The 18631-nt window shown below is 49.2% G+C and overlaps 1 protein-coding gene across 1 annotated transcript in view; it reads left to right on the plus strand.

Moving 5' to 3' along the window:
• Positions 1 to 6: 6 nt before the first annotated feature.
• The window catches only part of LRRC75B (leucine rich repeat containing 75B), a 36512-nt gene continuing 17887 nt past the window's right edge, over positions 7 to 18631 (plus strand). The window contains exons 1-3 of the mRNA XM_019539149.1: positions 7 to 585; positions 9131 to 9259; positions 14662 to 14774. Of these exons, the coding sequence (XP_019394694.1) occupies positions 298 to 585; positions 9131 to 9259; positions 14662 to 14774 (530 nt within the window). The 5' untranslated portion in view covers positions 7 to 297. The remainder of the gene's footprint in view (positions 586 to 9130; positions 9260 to 14661; positions 14775 to 18631) is intronic.

Consider the following 18631-nt stretch of genomic DNA (forward strand, 5'->3'; position numbering starts at 1 on the left):
AGGCGGCACAAAGCGGGAGGCGCTGCGAGGCGCGGGCCGGGCACCTCCTCGCCCCCCGCTCCCCGGCCGAGGCAGGGCGGCTGCCCCTGATGCGGGAACAGCCCCCGAGCGGGGAAAGGCTCCGGGCAAACCGCCGCCTGCTTTTCTGGTTTTCCCTTTGGGCGGCGGCGATGTCCGCGGCAACCCGGCGGGTCCCGCTGCCGCTGCCGTGAGATCGCCCCGGTTGAGACACCCGGCCCGGGGCCCGCCCCACGCCCCTGCTGCCCCCGCGGGGCGATCTCTGTGCCGGCCGGGGCCATGGGCTCCCGGCTCAGCAGGCAGAGCAGCCTGGAGGAGGAGGGCGCCTCGGGGGAGGACGCGGGTCCCAGGGCGGCTCGGAAGGAGCCGCAGCGGCGCGGCGAGAGCGGCCGGGGCGACTTCCAGTTCGCTTCCCTGCTGCTGAGCTCCGAGAAGCTGTCCGGGGTGCTGAGGAGGAGCAGCCCGGCGCCCTACGTGCGGCGGGTGGGCTGGCTGCGGGAGATCCAGGCCACCGTCCGCGAGCACAAGCGCGAGCACGCGGTGCATATCCTCCGGCTGCTCCGAAAGGTAACGGGGGACGGGGTGCGACGCGGGGGCGAGCACGGCAACGCGCCGCGGGCCCCGGGCCGACACAAAGGCGGCGGCAGGGCTGGGGCCGCGGGCAGCGCCGTAGCCACGCCAGGGAAAAGCACATGGGGCCGGGGGCATGCGGACAGCGGCCACGCAAGTGGCCTGGTAAAGACAGGACACACACACACCACAGTCGGGGCAGGGGGTCACACTGGGCCGGGCTCTGCTGAGACACACACGTGCACACACGCAGATCCGAGCGGGGGGGGGGGTCACACTGGGCTGGGCTACACTGGGACGGACACCCCCCTCCCGCGGGCTGGGCTGGGACACACACACCCATCTCCCCTTCAATCGGGGCAGAGGTCAAGCTGGGCTGGGTTCATACCCCTCCCCCCCCCTCGATCGGAGCAGGGGAGTATGATGCTGAGCTGGGCTACACTGGGACAGACACACCCATTCCCCACCCCCAATCGGGCCAGGGGGTTACCTGGCCTGGGCTGGACCCCCCCCCAAACACACACACACACAATCGGGGAGCGGGCCTCGCTGGACTGGGCTGTTGTTAGGTGCTGGGGCGCACGGAGTGCCCGGCCACATCCTCCTCCTTGGTCCAGCCGGAGAGGGACTGGACACTTGGAAGCGGGCGGCGGGGTGGGGGCGGCTGCTTTTTTTCCGCCTCTTGGAAGGAAACTGCCGGGATACCTTTGCACTGGGATCAAGTGCGGCTGCACGGAGCCAGGCCCGCGAGTAGCGCGCCCCGGGGAGGCAGCGGGCTCCCCGCTTTAGAGCCAGGTCGTTTGCTCTGTCCCCACCGCATCACACGCTCGCCCAGGCCAGGCCATTCCGCGGAGCGACAAGGCGTGGCTCGGGTCGCCCCCTCCCAGGGGTCCCTTTAAACGCGGGCTGATCTGAGCAGCAAGCCTGGGCGGGGCAGGGCCGGGCCGAGCCGGGCCGGCCGCTTTGTGCGGCTCCGCCACCGGGCAGGCAGCGCTGGCTCAGCAGTCCTTAGGTGTCTACGTGGGGAGAGGGAGGCGGCCTCTTCTCTTTGTTCCCCTACAACAATAGTGGCAGAAAGGAGCGGCGGGAGGCGCTGCCCAGGCAGGGGGGAGCTGCCGGTTTCCAAATCCGCGGTTTCTCGTCCCTGCCGGGCTCCAAGTCTGGGGGAACAGGTTGGCCAAGTGCCTTAGCACAAGAGGCTGGGGAGGGGGCAGGCTGTCAGCTCCCTCGTTCAGGCTGGCGGGGGCCTGGGAGTCTGCAGCAACAGGGGGCTTCAAGCTGAACTCCCAGAGACAGAAGAGCCTCCTCCAGCAAGGCCCCTGGAAGCTGCATGGTGCTCAGCACCCCTCCTCAGTCCTTGCTGCCAACAGATGGCTTCCAGGAATTGGCTCCATCCATGGAGTCTATTCAAACTGGCAGCCCCCAGGGCCACTGGCTCCACAGTGGCATTTGCAGACCAAGTGTCTCCTTGAGGATGACCCAGGCAGGGAAGGGAAGGTGAGCAGGTCAGTGTCTTAGGGGCAAACTCATTGTGGGCTGTCTCAATCCAGGAAATAAAAGCAAATGTGCAGACAGTGCGGTGCCAAACTGTGCAGAAGGGAAGAGCCATCACTACCCTGGAACCAGCCCATTCCCTCTAGCCCTGCCTTGGGCAATGGCCAGATACTGGCATTGTAAGCAGCATCCCCAAAAGGCAGTTGGCTTTGCAACTGGGGGACACTTCTCAACCCCAAGGGTTGCACTGCATGAAACAGGAGGATTGAGGGCTTTTACAGTTCTGCACCCAGCAAGGGTTATGCCCATTCATATAAGGGCGTAATCCCCAGTGGAAACATGCTGAGTGGTTTGCCTCACTCCATCTGATTCACAAGTTTAATAAGCATGTAAAGACTTTGGGGCAGGGCCTGGCTCCATTACATGTGTAGATTTCCTAGGACAGGGGTGTCAGACTCAGCCTTCCTTGCAGCCTGCATCCAGATTATGGGGCTTTTCCTGAGCCAAAGGCAGCCCTGGGGGTTAACAGCCATCACTTGCCCCTGCCACCGATATGCATCCCCAGCAGAGCCCCTGGTTTTGATGCAGGCCTTGCTCCTGCTTACTGTGCCCCCAAATTCCTATCCTGTCTGGTAACCCTGTGGACTAGATGACATGGCTCTGCAGGCCCTATGCTTGACAACCTGCCCTAGAGTCATAAGACTAGGGCATCTTTTTACAATAGTACAAGCACAGCAGGCAGCAGCACCACTGGTAGCATCAAGTTCCACAGATTTGTTGGGTATCAAATGCAGACTATTTACTTGGATTCATGTAAACCACCTTACACCTAGTCCTATGAGTAGCTCTACTCAAACAAATAGTCCAGGCAAATGGGATTATTCATGGGAATAAATGGCACTTATATGAGTAAGACTTTGCAAAATTGGGCCTGAAAGTTATGATTTCTTAATTTTATTGCATCTCCTTGCAGTAGTATTTATACTAGGACCATTTACTTCTGCAACCTAAGTATTTGTCTGTGAGTTGCCATAAAAACAGTGATTCAGTTCCTTAACATAAAATATGCTAGAAGAGTACCTCTTCTACAGAAAACCTCTCTGTGTGTGCACATGTGCATGTTTAATTTAGACAAGGGTCACAAAGGACACAAGATGCATTATTACCAGAAGCTTGTGGAAAAAAAAGAGGCAGCGATTTGCTTCACAAACTTGGTGATGTTGCATGAATGGACTTTCCCAGGGGTTGCCAGAGGCCAGAATTATAAAATGTTATCTCCTAGGGTGCCCAAACCAAAGCATTTCAATCTCTGTTCATCTTGAAGTCTCCAGAAGGTCCACTGAATGACAGCTGGGATTTCACTGCTGAGTCACTGGACCATCTGGAGAGGACGATAGAGAGGAAACCTATTTTTTGGACATAGCCTGCCAACTTCTTTCAGGCCCGGCTGAGCCATCCGTCACCTCCGTCTACACTTCCTCTGAGAACATCTTACTGAATTGCCTGTTTAACTTTCAAATTTACTTTTCCCCTCTAGTCCCCAGTCCCCATCTCAGGCTTTCTGATTGTTACTGTGTTTCCTTTGAAGGACAGAGACTCATTTGCAAGCATCTTTTCTGTGTGCTTATACAGGAACTGAACATGCATCCACTAATCACAAAATGATTTCATTTGGCTGCATAAAATGGAGGGAATCCATCCAATACTCTCATTTGCTCCTGCTTTGCCCTTTCAAGTCTTCCCAGTTTCCTTCCTTGTCTGGGTATGGCAGGATGCTCCTCCATTTATCTTGCCTACTGTAGCTCTCAGCTCCATTCTGCCCCATAGGTGCTCTGTTGCACGCAGGGCTGGACACAGGAATGGGCACCAGGCAGCCGCACAGGCCCAGACAGAAAGGGAGCCTGCAATGGTAATTTTTTTGTCCGATTATCATTATTATTATCATCATCATCTCTGGCGAAGTGGGGCCTGAAGTTTTCCTGGGGCTGCCAGGAGTCTAGGTAGAGTGCTGGTTGCATAGGGAGTCTAACAGTCGCTTTAGCATGCTGCCAGAGCAATACAGCATGTCAGGGGAGGGGACTGCTAGCTATTGGAAGGTAGTGGGAGACAGTCATTTGTTGGAGCTGGAGGTTAGCTTCACTGCAAATCATGCCTTGTAATTATAAAGCTCTCTCTGTACAAGAAGATGGGGAGGAGGCTTAGGGAACCCCTAGCTGTGGTGGCAGAGCAGAGCAAGCCATCTCGAAGAGATGAGACAGGGGTTTTGGCTGGACCCCAGTCTCTGGCAGGAGACAAGGCAGAGGAAGGGGGTAGTTTCAGCCTTGGATACAAAAGCAGAGATGCTGCTCCTGTGTGCATTCCCTCTGCTAAAGCTCCAGAAGGAATTTCACCTCCTTCAGCCTCAGCTAAAGGAGTGCCCGCCCCAACCTGCCTCCAGGAGGGCACTGCATTTTAGCCTAACCCTGGCCGTTCTCTGAACCTGCACCAGCATGCGCAAAGGGCACATGATGCACCTGGAGTGCAACTGTTCAAAGCCCAGGACATACGGCCCAAGTGGGGCCTCTACATGTCAGTGCCGACAGCACTGTTAACTGCCATAAAGGGTATTTTAAAAACAAGGGGCCAGCCCACTGGTATAAATAGGTATCATGCCAGCGAAGCAGGATTTGGCTCATTTATACTAATCTGATTCACATCAGCTTGGAAGCTGGTGCCATCATTTTTAACCTAATGGATCACGTAGAAAACTGGTCAAACTCCTGGTTCTGTGCTTTCTTTTAACTGTGAACCAAACGCTTTTAACACTGTATTTTATGAGAAGAAAAATGCACATGCACACACACAGAGGCAGTGAGAAGATGCACTAGAGAATGTTTCTTCTGGGCTGAGAATTTAGAGACTATCAATGTGAAGTGAATATTTACAGCTACATTATTTATAAAGCTATCCCATAAGGGATTTGTAATGGGGATGCAGATTCATCTTTAATGCACAACTCCAAATGGTGCTGCTGAACTACAGAGTTTAATTACTGCTGTGATATATGTTGCTGTTTCCAGCCATGTCACCCTTTCAAAAGCCTTCCACTTCCATATGTGTTATGTCGCATTCAGGAAATGGAGATGACTGGTGAGCCTGTCAGCTTCCCCCAGGTCTAATAGTCAAGCTAGAGGCTGGCATAATGCCCTGACATGTTTCCAGCTCACATGCAGGTGGCCACCATAGCATCCCCACTTGATAACACATCCGTCTATGGTTAACCCATAAACTAGGTTCCTCCATTGCTTGCAGCTATCCTATGCATCATCTATGTACATAAAATCAGCTAACTACACTGGGGCTGGAGTGCATATGATCTCTTCTACCTCTGCCCATTGGCTTGGTAGCTGGTGACGCTTTTGTACCCTGCTTTCTGCTTGGTGTGAGAGTTTTTAGGGGTGGGGAGTAGAAGGTATTCCCCTTTCTTTTGCTGCTCTCTAGGGTCAAAATCTATTCTAGCACTTTCCCCTGTCCCTCCCATGGTTCTATCTTTGCAGGGACTTTGCTTGCTGCTCTCCCTTTCAGAGCTGTTCTCGCATCTTTAACTCCATGTGCTAAAGAACAGATTCAGCAAAGTAATGAGAACATATGGGGCACCCATTTGCTTATTCATTTCCTTTGACAGCAGAGCAAAAACTGGACAAATTATCTGTTTATTACCTCATCAGAATCCTCCACATTGATAGAATCAAGCCCCAGAAGAGTCCTTCCCAGAGGAACCTTTGTCATCCACTCTCTCCCCTTCCATTTGTGAACACTCCCTCCTCCTGCCCTCTCAGTGCAGTTTCTTTTCAATGATGTTGATTTCATTGCCAGGTTTCCATCTTCCTGATCTGTTTCTCCTCCCCATCCCCAGCACTTGGTGTCCTTTCCATTTACATTATTACAATCAGAGCTACCCTCACTCTCAGACAAGACTTGATCCTCAACTTATAGCACAGAAAAGTCCTCCTACCTGCTGAGGTTGCTACATGCAGACTTGCTGTTAGAGATGCAAATGCTGAAATTTAGTAATTACGTAGTGCTGCAAAACACTACCTGGATGCTAACAGACAACAAAAGGCCAATTTTTAAAAAATCCCTTAGATATCCAACTCCCACTGAAATCAATGGCATAGAGGCATCTAAGTACTGTTAAGGAGCTGGGCCAAGGTGTCTTGGGGGAAGGCCAGGACTAGCCACCTGGTCCCTCAGACCATATGCTCCTGTGCCATTATCCATAGAGAGGCATCCCAGCACACATCAGCTATGGCCAGACTGTGTCCCTGGCAAGTCTGGAGAGGGGCACACTCTGCATCTGGAAGGTAGTGGTGTAACTGCCCTGGCTTTGATCCTGAGATCACCTTCAGGAACATCAGGCACCAACATCTTGAGAGTGGTCATTGGGGCTGCAGCCCAGGAGGATCCCTGCTGCAGCATTGCTGGGTTTGGCACATGTAGTTGGAATGGAGAGGAGGGGCATGCTTGGGAGTATCCCTCCCCAGATATATCAGAGATGGGGTGTTGACATGCCCACTGAGGCTGGAATAGCAGTAACATTTCCCACTGCTGGCCCTTCTATAGCTCCTGTTGGGATGGAGTGTCTTTCACCTTTCCTTAGTAAAACCTACTCACAACACATGCCTATAAAAGGTAGCCAATCTCCAGTCTTGCTAAATCAATCAGTAGTCTAAGAATGGAAGCGGTCCCCAAGATTCAGGGATATTACTAGACTTAGCTGCAGTAGCTAGAGATGTGTAATGACTGCAGCCACCTGCACAAAGAAGCCAGTCAGGACAGCTAACTTGAACACATTTTTTTTTAATAAACCACCACATAAATGTTGCAGCTGCAAACTGGAAAGTATGGTCTAACCCATATAAGTGGGTTGCTTTGGCAGTCAAAAAATTGCCTGACATATGAATTGGGCTGTTAATTCTTCTAGTCTCTCAACCACTGTCAGTGTTGTGTTATTAGCTATGATGAAATTGACAAGGTCCTGTCAATTTCACAGGTGTTCTTAGATGTCAGGCCTCTGAGTAACAAGGTGAAGAGCCTGAATGAGGTGTGAACAGTTGAGCCAGGCTGAGCCCACCCTCTGAGTAACAACGTAACAAGTATTCATGAGGTTCAAGAAAGCTGAGAGAAGGCTGCTCCCCCACAAATTAGCTTTCAGACTTAATTCAGAAATAATTTAAATCAGATTTAGTAGCTTGTACTATAAATAAGCAATAAGATGCAATGAACAATGGTTGGCTGATCCATTACCTACTCATGGGTTCCTGCTAGAGGTTTCCTGAAGTAGGAGAACATACCTGGAACATCTTCCTATCTCTCTCCTACACCCCCCACAAATAATTTCCCATGGCACAGCTTTATATATGCATAAAACTATATCCAAGATAGTGCTTCTGCACCCCACAAATTGAAGGGTACCTATAATTTACTAGGCTACTAAATCTTAACGTTATCTAGTATTTTGCATTTATGTCCACCTCATACCGGGAATTCACCATAAATGGTGGTTAACATGTTAAAAATTGCAACAGCTAGTACATGTACGTCCCACAAGATGCACCACATGAAAAACACTTATTCTGAAAAGATGGGAAATTTATCAGTTATCCTAGGAAGCTGTTTAGCATTTTGTAGTTTTATGGGTAGATTTTAAACACTGGTTACCTATTCTTGCCAACTAGGCTCTAACCCAGGGGTGGACAAAATATGGCCCATGAGCTCAGGTGCTGGGGGCAGTCCAGGCTGTGGCATGTGTGGCCAGTCCTGCCATGCCCATGTGTAGAGGTACTGCCCAGTGCAGAGCACACCCCACCCTGTCCCTATGTGTGGCTCTCAGGCACAGCAGGAGCTGTAGTCCATGGGATCTGGTGACAGGGTGGTGGTGATGCAGTATCCAGACTTGGCTTCCTGGCACCCCTTGTGGCAGCAGTTTGCTCTGCCCTCACACTTCTAACTGCTATTGCCTGTGTCTCTGCCACCACTGTCAGTTCGAGACTCGCTGCCTGGGCACCCCAGCCATCCACCCCATGCCCACTGCCAGGGGTGCTGGATGGAGCAGGCCAGGTAGGCAGGGTCTCCATGGAGACCAGCCTGGGACCCCCTGCAGGTACAGCATACTTGGCCGGATGGATGGGACGGGGCCACAGGCAAGTGGGGAGCAGTGTCCAGGAATGCAACAGGTGAGCTGGTTCCAGGGCTGTAGCCAGGGCCAGAATCATGGGGTAGTGGCAGCATGGGGCCAAGGCCTGGGGCAGAACCAGCACCCATCGCAATGGATGTGTGGGGAGTGGATAGCAGGCCCCAATCCTGTGCTGTCACTATCCTGAAATCCCAGCCCTGGCTCCAGCCCCCCTGTCCTGCTCCCGGATGCTGCTTCCCACCTCCCTGGAGCCCCATTTTATCTGTCCAGCCAAGCGTGCCCTGCCCATGGGGGTCCTGGGCTGGTCTCCATGGAGACCCTTCCCACCCACCTGCCCACTCCATACAGTGTTCCTAGTGGTGGGTGCAGCTCAGACAGGCCTGGGGTTGAATAGCATCAATTGGCATGTCCCCAGCCCCTTGCTTCCCCCCCAGCTGTGCCAGGTAGTGTAAGCAGCTGTGACAGGGTCTGAGGCCAGGGACACACTCTTCCCCCTCCCCTCAACAGCTCACCAAAACTTAAGTGGCCTTGCAGCCCAAATAATTACCCACCTCTACTCTAACCTGAGGCCTACTAAATACTTTATTTACAAGCCTTCAATCCTGTCTGTTCCCAGTTTGTGTTTCCATTCTGCTAATTCCTGTAACAGCAGAATACATACTCAACTTTTACTACATAATTTATCTACTCCTTCCCCTCTGCCCACCCCCCATCTCTACATTTTTGCTTTGCTTTTTGTTAGAAGGCTTTCTCCATTGTCCAACTAGATTTGGTTGGTCCCTAACATGGTTGTTCAAAGAGCTGCTGCAAAATGTAGCATTTTTATGCTCCCAATGGCGCTCGAGTCTAACAGTCTGTGTTTCCTTATTATAGGACCTTGGATTAGAAGGAACATTCCTCAGTGAAGTTCTCTACAAGAATGCTACCTTCCTCAACTTGGTGGATCCTATCTCCCATGACCTCCTGATGAGCCTAGCTAGAGATCTGCAGTGCCCAAAAAAGGTGAAGACTTCTAATACAATAGTCAAGGGTAAAACCCTTCTTTGTGATAAAAAGTTGACACAGAAATGAGCCTAATTAACTGATCAATGTCACCCCATTTTCCCCTGGGTTAATGGAAGTGCTGTAGTTCTCCCAAAACAACCAACACGCTCCCACAGTATGACATGACGTATATAATCCCACATATTTATATAGGAGACAATTTAAAATCAAACAGCTTCAGGGTTGATGTGTTAAATGTACAGAAGGTAGGAAATTCATTCTCACAGAGACAGTAAACAGCTGCAATTTGCATGTACAAATGTATCAAATTATGGATCACATTCACTAGTACTGTCCAAAGATGCAAAGGAACCAATGCATTTGACTCAAAAATATCCTGGGCTCAATTCTCTATCACTCCATATGTGTAACAGGGAACCCAGCTACTGTTATTAGGGAGGGAGAGACTGAAGCTCCAAATGCAGACCTGCCCTCTCATAAATACCTCTGGGGCTCTGTATTTGCTGCAATTAAGTGCTCACATGTACAGATGGAATCAGGCAGAGATTCCAATATCTAGCCTTGTTCAGATGCATAGGCAACTGGTGCCCACTTAGTCAGGGAGGCACATGCCCACACCAGAGACCAGTCAGCAACCAGAGGGAAGGTCCCCCCTGCAGCCAATCCTGCCAACTGGGGTGGGGGGTTGTCCCCCGTGGCCGATCACTGCAGTGCACCACGGTGCTCTACTCTCCATCCAGTGTTTGCAGGGTGAGCACGAACACTCCTGCCTGTCCTTCCTGCCCATCGCCTAAGTGGCAAGCGTGGCCGGTCAGAGTGTGCATGTGCACCCCGTATGCATCACCACTGGTTAACAGGAAATCTCTACCTACTGTTTCCCTCATTTTGTTTCCTAACTCATGCACTAGTTCCAGACAGACTTTTTTATTATCCAAGGCCCCCTCAGTATGGAGCTAAATCTCCCCCAGCTGTGGGAGGGCACAGCAGTCTGGGGAAGGAATGGCGACCCTTGAGTCTTAAAAGGTGTGGCCGTAAATGAACAGCTTTGTAGTGTGTCCCTGATCCACTGCTTTCACTTCTATGATCAGCAGTTTGTACAACCTGACATCTGTTCCTAGAAGAGGAGAGTTAAAGGGGCCTGTGGATCAGTAAAACAATCAGATTTCTCACCATTTTTGCTGTTTACTTCTAGATATTTTCTTAGCTGGGGTCATGCAAGTAGACTGGTCCTTTTTCACCTAAGGGGTCCTAGTGCTATAGCCCAGTCCCTGATGTGTTTGGGTTGCTGTGGAAGGAAAGTTCTTAGTCAAAAAGGTCTGGGGGGGTTTTAAGTGAGAGAAGTTCTTCTGGACAAGTGAGGGTGTTTATAGCAAACCCCAACTAACTGAACAATGTGCTACTACTCTGCTTTTTTGGTGCCTCAAAACCTGTGCAGAATGTGGTCCTCTATGCCAGGCACTGTCCACTCCAGCTATGTATGTCCCGCTCCATGAACATGAGCCCCTGGCAGCTGTGGGGGCATGGTGGCAGTAGGCATGCGGCAGCGGTAAGCAGGAATCATGGACCTCCCACAGGTGCCGCTGACAGTGCCAGCACTGCCTTTTTGTAGAGGGTGCACTGCTATGCACCCCCTACACATCGTCCCTGTTCAAATGCATCTAAATGCTCAGACATAATCATGCTAAAGGATCTAAGGTGAAAAGAAAAGAGCTTTTCTTTTCTCCCTGTACCAACCCCCAGGCAATTCTCCAGTGGGGAGGTTGCATGAAAAATCTCCATCCAGAGGGTGATTGCATCCTAAAGATTATAAGCATCTGAAAATAGGGGCTTCCAATATAAACACCTTGTCAACCATACCTTCCATGATCAGAGGCCTTGGAGTTCTAAATCCTCTGTTTTGACTGGTGCCTCAGTCTCACAAAGTATACGATATCCCAGGTGAGCTACCATGACATGGTGTTTGGCAGGCAGAGTCTACTCTATACACCATTATAGAGGGGGCTGCACACACCTGTGTGTGTTTAGAAACACCCCCCTTTTTCTGAAGACACTGAACACCTCAGTTGCTCTTGATGTCAATGGGATTTAAGTTGAGGAGTGGAACAGACTCAGCACTTTGAAGGATCAGGTCTCCCAGGTACAAAAAGGAATAAAATAGTAGCACTCAGTCTCCTCCTCAGTTTATTTCTGCTTCACCCCTGGACACTTGGCAGGGTAGAAATCTGGATTACAGCTATTAAGCAAAAAGCAAGCACAATTTCCATTCTGCCTGTTACAATAAAATCAGGTATCTGATTCCAAGGGCATCTGAGGTAGAAGAGGCAGGTTTAGAGCTGCCTCAGGCATAAACTAGAGGAACACTTGCAGAGCCCTGTGCTAGGCTCTCAAAAGCAACCTGGTAAGCACTAAAGCTAAAGAGTGACTTGGAGATGTTCAGCATAGCAGTGGGCAGCAGAGAAACAAGCAAACACAGCTAGGCCCCAGAGATCATGCCAGTCCCACTGGCACTGCACAGTGCAATGGGGCCTGTGAGCAGGTGTGGCCAGTACACCTTGCCAGCTGCTTGTCACCAATAGCACTATACACATCAGCTGTAAAGCCATGCAGTAGCATCACATACACACCATGTCTTAAGGGAGTTAAGAAGCTTCAGCTTCTTCCTAGGAAAGTTCCAGCACAGCTGTTTGCCCAGAAGTGTGGTCCTCTAATCACTCACAATAAAGAATGGAATTAGCATATTTTCTGACAGCTTTACTGTATGTTTAGCTATAAAATCCCTAATTATACATATGTTGTGTTGCAGTCACAAGGCTGAGGAATGGGAATGCAGACAGCCAGGAGGGCTTTTATAACAAGATAACTAGAGATACTGCGAACCCTTCACCTGATGAAATCAACAGCCTGGCACTTGGGTAGCCTCTAGATCTGTTGTTTGTCATTCAACTTTGATAGGAGAAGTCAAGGACTATTCAAAGACAAGAACAGTTAGAACGTGTGCAAAAATAAGCTTGGAAGTGTAAGTATTTCAGGGCCATCTTTTACCAGCAGGAGTTAGTGGAGGGAATTCAGTGAAGTTACTAGCTGTGAGGAGCTCCAGCCTCCCAGGGAATGGTGTATAAGTGCCAGCTATGCAGGGAGCATATGGATATTCCAGTCCCAGGCTCAGCCAGCAACAGCCACTGTAGGAACTCCCTGAGGCAGAGGATCTCCAAGGATTTAATTCTGCCCCTGAAAGACCATCCTACACATTACTCAAATTTCATCCCACCAGAAGCTACTCACTTGCTCTGAGAATCTTTGCCACAGTCCCCACATTATGCTCTCTACAGCAGGGCGGGACAAGAGTTTTCTTTGAACAATTTCAAGTGTTTATTAAAAAATGTCAGCAATATTTGGGGATTTTTAGGCAGCCCAGTCCTGAAAAAAAATTCCCAATGTTTGCAATCAAAACAAGAAAAAAAAGGAACTTTCTCTTCAGAAGTGTCTTTGGCTTTCTACACTTCTCCCTTAGCTTTTAATGTAAATTCTTTTTCCAGGTGAAAGTTCTCATTTAGTTGAAAAGGCATTTCCAGTCTAAAATAATATTTTTGACTAGTCATGTTATTCTTTTAACAAGAATTAACAAGAAGCACTTATCAAGCAGTTCTGGAACTCCGTCTTACAATCTGCCAGAGCCGGAGTCAGGATATCTTTAGGAAGTGCTGTAAGACCTTTGCATTTGGGCAGACATTTAGCAAGCAAAGCTAGGTCAATATATTATTTAGTTGGTCTGTGTTTTATGTTGATATTCTAATTCCCCTTTTAAGTGGTTTTGTTTTCTTACCACACATTTTCCTCTTGTTCCTCTCCTGTTTTATAAGTCATTCTGTTTTCTTACTGCAAGCCACCAGGAGCTTTTGATGGGAAGGGCAGCATATACATTGCATGAATAAATAAGAATTCTACACCTTCATAAGCTAAATATTGTGAAATCCTGGAAATAAACAGTAAAAGGAAAAAGCCAATTCCCCACTGACATAAACTATCATCACCGATTCTTACCCCGTCTGTCCACTTCATCCAGGCAGTGCCACCATTGCCCTGGTACACTGTTCTGCAATGGAAATATACCATTGGAGGAGTACTGCTGATTGCAGCACTGCAAAGAGGATCAAGTCTCCCAGCACATTCCTTTATGACACTGTTGGATGGAAGAGTATTTTTATACAGAGATTTGTTTGTCATTCCGAAGTGTGTTGGTTACATGCGCTTTCAGGATTATGTAAGCCTGCAAGTTTATATTTTTAACTGTATTGTATAGCAGCTAGCATATGTTGTTTTTTGGAGTGAGTAAGGTTGTGTATTATAGTGCATTGGAGATGGAGCCCTTTGTAGAGTTACAGCATATGGCTTTCCTGGGGAATTCTTGACTAGGAACTTTTTGTAAGGGACTGCAGATTTTCAGACCTGATCTCAAAGGTGAGCGGAGGAGAGCAAGTGATACCTATTAATATGGCAGTGGGAAACTGGCTGGGACCCCAGAACCATTCAGTTTGAGATGGTCATGTCTTTGAGCTTTTTTAAAAGATTCAGGTATTTTGAAAGTATGACAAAGGACTGGAAGCAGCCATGTCTAAGAAAACAGAATGACTTATCAAAACAGGAGAGCAACAAGAGGAATATGATACCTGACAAGACAGGCAGTCTTGTCAGGAGAACCCCCCAGGCTGAAGCAGGGAAAATCTAAATGTTTCCCAACAGTTGGGAGCCTCTAATGGTTACAATACAAGCACCAGTCCACTGCACACCCTTGGCTAGAACAGGTACTACCTCTCATATGGCTGCTTCTGAGCAGTAATGCCTTTCTAAATACTAGCCCTGCTCCCACAGGCCAAAGCAGGGATGTGCCCATGCTGGGATGGTATCCAAGGCACTCTTTAAGGCAGTTGCAAAGAAAGTTTACCCTGCCCCCATTTGCAGGCCTAGTCTTAATCCTGGCATGAGAGGAAGGGCCTTGGCCAGGGGACAAGTCACGGAACTTCACTGAGATTGGGTTGGGGAAGTTCCACTTGTTATAGCCCTGACTCCCATTTCTGGAGCTCCCATCAGTAGTGTTCTCTTTCCTCCTTCCCTTTGCTTCCTCTGTTCTGTTTCCCCCTCTGACTCTTCTGTTTCATCTTCCTTTTCTCTCCCTTGATCTCCCCTCGTATTACCCCATTTCTTTACTGCCTTCCCCCCCCCCTCCACTTCCTTCTGGCTCTTCTGTCTCTTTGTCCCATGTTCTTCATCTCTAGTTTCTTACTCACCCACACAATCCTTTATTTCATCTCTAGTTCTCTGCTGGCCCAGTCAGCCCAGGTACATTGACAAAATGTACCAGAGCTCCACAATCCAAGGCTGAGTTGTCCTTTTCGTTTCAGGAATATGATCCTTGGAAGTCCTCGGACAGAATCTGCAGGCAGCTGATTTACCATTTGACCCCTCATTCAAAATGGCACAGGCATGGCATGCCACGGAGAAAGTCCCAAGCATGGTGAGTCCTGGAGGGGGAAGGGATGGAAGAGAAGCAACCTCCCAGAGTCCCTCCTAGTCACACCAGACACAACAACTATTCCAGCAGCTCAAACTTAGCGTTACCATGGCCTGGTGTTTTCCCAGCCCTGCCTACACCCCCAAGAGAAATGCTACATTCAAATATTTGAACAATAACCAAATGTTTCATTTGAGTCCTGTTCCCTTAAAGGAACCTCAGCCCAAACTGTGCAGGGCCAAAATATAATGACCCTGGTTTATTATGTATTCTTTATAGTCCCTAAAGCTCCTCCTGCCCTGCAAGGCATGTTCCATTCAATAATGCTGAACTCCCATGATAGACAGTTCTCCCTGCAGGCCAAGTAAGATATTAACCTTCCAACGCTGTAATTTTGCATGAAGTTGGTACTGGTAGAAGCTGCCAGATGGACACACTGTCAGGGCTCCTTCTCTTCCCCAGGGAAGGTGAGTAATTTACAGGTTGCACACTAAGACAAAACAACAAGTATAACTTTCTTTATTGGAAAAAAAAAGCTAAGACAGACTACATAAAATCAGCACAAAAGAAAACTTCAAGTTGTAAGCACGTCAGACTGGAGGAAGGGCACTCCCCCCTTACCCTGAGTTATTACCTGATGGGTCTCGGGAACCCCACCCTGCGTCCAGGGTGGCAAGACTAACTCCTTTATCAGGTCCTCCGCCTTGTCCTCCCCGAAGTAGTTCCACCCAGGGCCTAGTTCTTATGACTTTTATATCTTTACTTCTTCCTATTCCCATTGATCCTCCAATCACACAAAAGCTTCTAGCCTTATCAGCTTTTCAAGTTAAAGCAAGCATTGTCACATGCTGCAAAGCAAGGTAATTTTTGGGCCATGCCGCAGTTCCCTTTTCCAGAGACGTTACTTTGGGTACCTTTCCAGAGCCATTAGGTCATTTAAGAGCAGCTCCCCTTTCCAATACTAGCAAGTCAGCAGATGCAGTAGGTCATTATCCTGTGGCCTCCAGGTTCTGCAAAGCTGACTTCCCCTTCCGGGTGTTAGCTTGGCCTCCTCCCAGACACACCCAAAACACATCCCTTTACTAGGATTAGCAGATACGCAAGCTCCCAAAATCGGCTTGTGATCTTGTGTATACCAGCTATATTTATCTGTGGAGTTATTTTTCATTTGTATAAGTGAAAACAGAGCAAGAGCTGAGATGCCACCCAAGCATAAATGTCCTACCCAGTTAGAACCACCTCCAAGAATGGGAAGGGGAGATGGCTCCCCAAGACCATCTTATTCTCTTCTGAGACCCTATTTCTAGTTACTACCATTAGTAGAAAGGGGCTTTGATAATCTGTCTCGGTACTTTTAAGGACACTGTGGCTATTGGCAGCTACATGCTGCTGCCAGGGAGGCAGGAGTCTGACTTGGTGGGGATCCTGACCCACAGACAACAGAAGCAAGACCACAGAGCTCTCTTCCATGGGTCAGGAAACAACTGTCAGCTACAACTGGATTTAAAAATCACAGAGAAAGGCTCCAAATCCTAGAAACAATCTCCTCATAAAATCCCATCACTTTTCTAAAGCAGTTAACTTCAAAACCCCACTAGCTTGCTGGGATTATGATTCTGAGCCCATCTACGTATAGAACCAACATGGGCCCCCATCACCACATTACCCAGACACCCCCTGTTCTGTATATTTATATTCACAACACCTCCGTGAGGCAGAGATGCACATGCAACTATCTCCATTTTACTGAGGCACATTGAGGCCAAGGGACTCACCCAAGGTCACACAAGAAAACTTTGGTAGAGCAGGGACTTGAACCTAGTTCTTCAGAGTCGTAATATAGTAGCCTGGACAACTTTTTACAATGTGGTTTTCCCAGTTCTGTCATCAGCTGCCTTGTTCTCTGTGCAACTGAAGACAAGGCACCAGGAGTGAGTACACCTGTGTAACACTGCTCCTTTTAAAATACAGGGATACAGAAAAGCCCAACCAGCCCTTCCTTACCACCCAGCCATAGAGTTCTGTGTCTCATCAGGGCTTCTGACCACTGGGAAGAACCCAGGGACCAGCCGACTTGTTGCATCCTGCACCTGTGAGGGGACCTGCAAAGCTGCTCCCTCTCTGCAGTGAAGGTCCTGATGGAGGAATGCTCTGCTGCTGCTAGGGCTATTTGTCCTAAGCCTAAAGCTTACTGAGCTAATTGCTATTTCATTGTAGCCAGCAGCTGGCCCAAGTAAAAGCTATTAGTACAGTGAGCAGCCAAACCAGAGAGACTGTCCAGGAGTGAATTGGCATCAGCCAGGTAGACAGCCTCCTCTCCCTGAAAATGCATGCAGTGCCCTGGGACCCCCTGAGGATGGGAGATGAAGGGAGCGATCAAAAGATATGTGGATGACTGCTTCTTTGTTCTGAAGCAACAAGATATAACTGAGGGCTCTGTGGGGGGCAGTGTTACAGGTCAGGGAGAGTTCCAAGAGTCTGCGGAGGGGTAGATTAGCCTGATTCCTCTCAAGTTTTCTCTGCTTAAGAACCTGAAACCTGGTGAACGTGGCTTGGTCCACCTTTTCATGTGAAATGTGCCCTCAGCCTCAGCTTCCAGGTAGAATCAGGATGCTCCCTGGTTAGACTTCAACATCAGAGCTTACCTCAGCTCTTGTGGAACTCTACAAGGACTTGATCAGGGGGACATACTGTTCTCTTACAGGGAGAACAGAGAGCAGCTCTCAGCTGCAGGCCTTTGACTGACTGTCTATAGCTTTGAGCTGGGAGCAGAAAGCTGCTGGTAACAACAGGGCTCTCAGTTTCCCAAGACCCAAATGCAAAACTCAGGCCCAAGCTGGAGGTTACAGTCCTTTACAGACCTTTGTTTTGCACAAACAACTGTAGCATCTCTGTGGCCAGTAATTCCCAATGATAACCAGTGAAGTAACCAGAAGCTTGCATGCAATAGGAGGGCAGCTGAGGTCTGACATGGGCAGCGTTGCTTTGTAATCATCAGACAGAAGCCAAGATGCATTATATAAGTTCTCTGAACTGGTTAGGCTCTAAGGGGACACCCTGAACTGCCTTTGCTTGATTAAATGTGAAACAGTACTTTACTTTTTAAACCTTACTATTGAGTCACTGCAGCAAAATGTATAATCTCATCAGAAGGCTTAGAAATATCCACTTTGCTTTTAAACATTGGACCCGATTCTGCACTGCCTGCATTCCCATCTCTGCAGGTTGAGTGTAAAACACCCCACCTCATGCAAATCCCTCCACACTCACTCACACCAATAGTAGTAGGCAACCATCAATTCTTCTGGATCATAGTGTATATGTGAGAAGTCACCAGGAAGGAGTATAGAGAAGTGGAAGCTGCCCAGACCTTCTGCCCCCCACTTCAGACCATTGAGACTTAGAATCCAAAGGCCAGGCCCAGTCTGGAAGTTTGGTGCCTCAATGGCCATAGTTATATGCTTATCAGGATTCAAAAACTGGGGTCTCGTGCATGGCAAACATGGATTCTACCACTGAACTACAACAGTGAGTCTGCCAATAGCAGTGTTTGACAGAATGTGCAGAATCAGACCCTCTACAATCTGGGTCTGATGACATGAGTCCTTCCTACCAAACAGCTGCACTGTAGGGCTGTGTGAAGCTTTGGGTGCCGATTTGATTCAGAGGAGATTCGTCCCAATTCAGTGGCCCAGTATCCAAATTCAGATCAAATAAGGGAACCAATAAAAGGTCTGAAAAGATTCGGGAGCTTCAATGATTCCAGGAGTCCCTGCTGGTTGCAGCAGGGGGCTGGAGCCAGACTCGGAGCAAGTAAGTAGGGGGTGGGAGAGGGGGGAGGGGACCATGGGGGGACCCCT

This window comes from Crocodylus porosus, unplaced genomic scaffold (assembly GCF_001723895.1).
Source record: "Crocodylus porosus isolate Cpor-Errol unplaced genomic scaffold, CroPor_comp1, whole genome shotgun sequence".
Classification (NCBI taxonomy): domain Eukaryota; kingdom Metazoa; phylum Chordata; order Crocodylia; family Crocodylidae; genus Crocodylus; species Crocodylus porosus.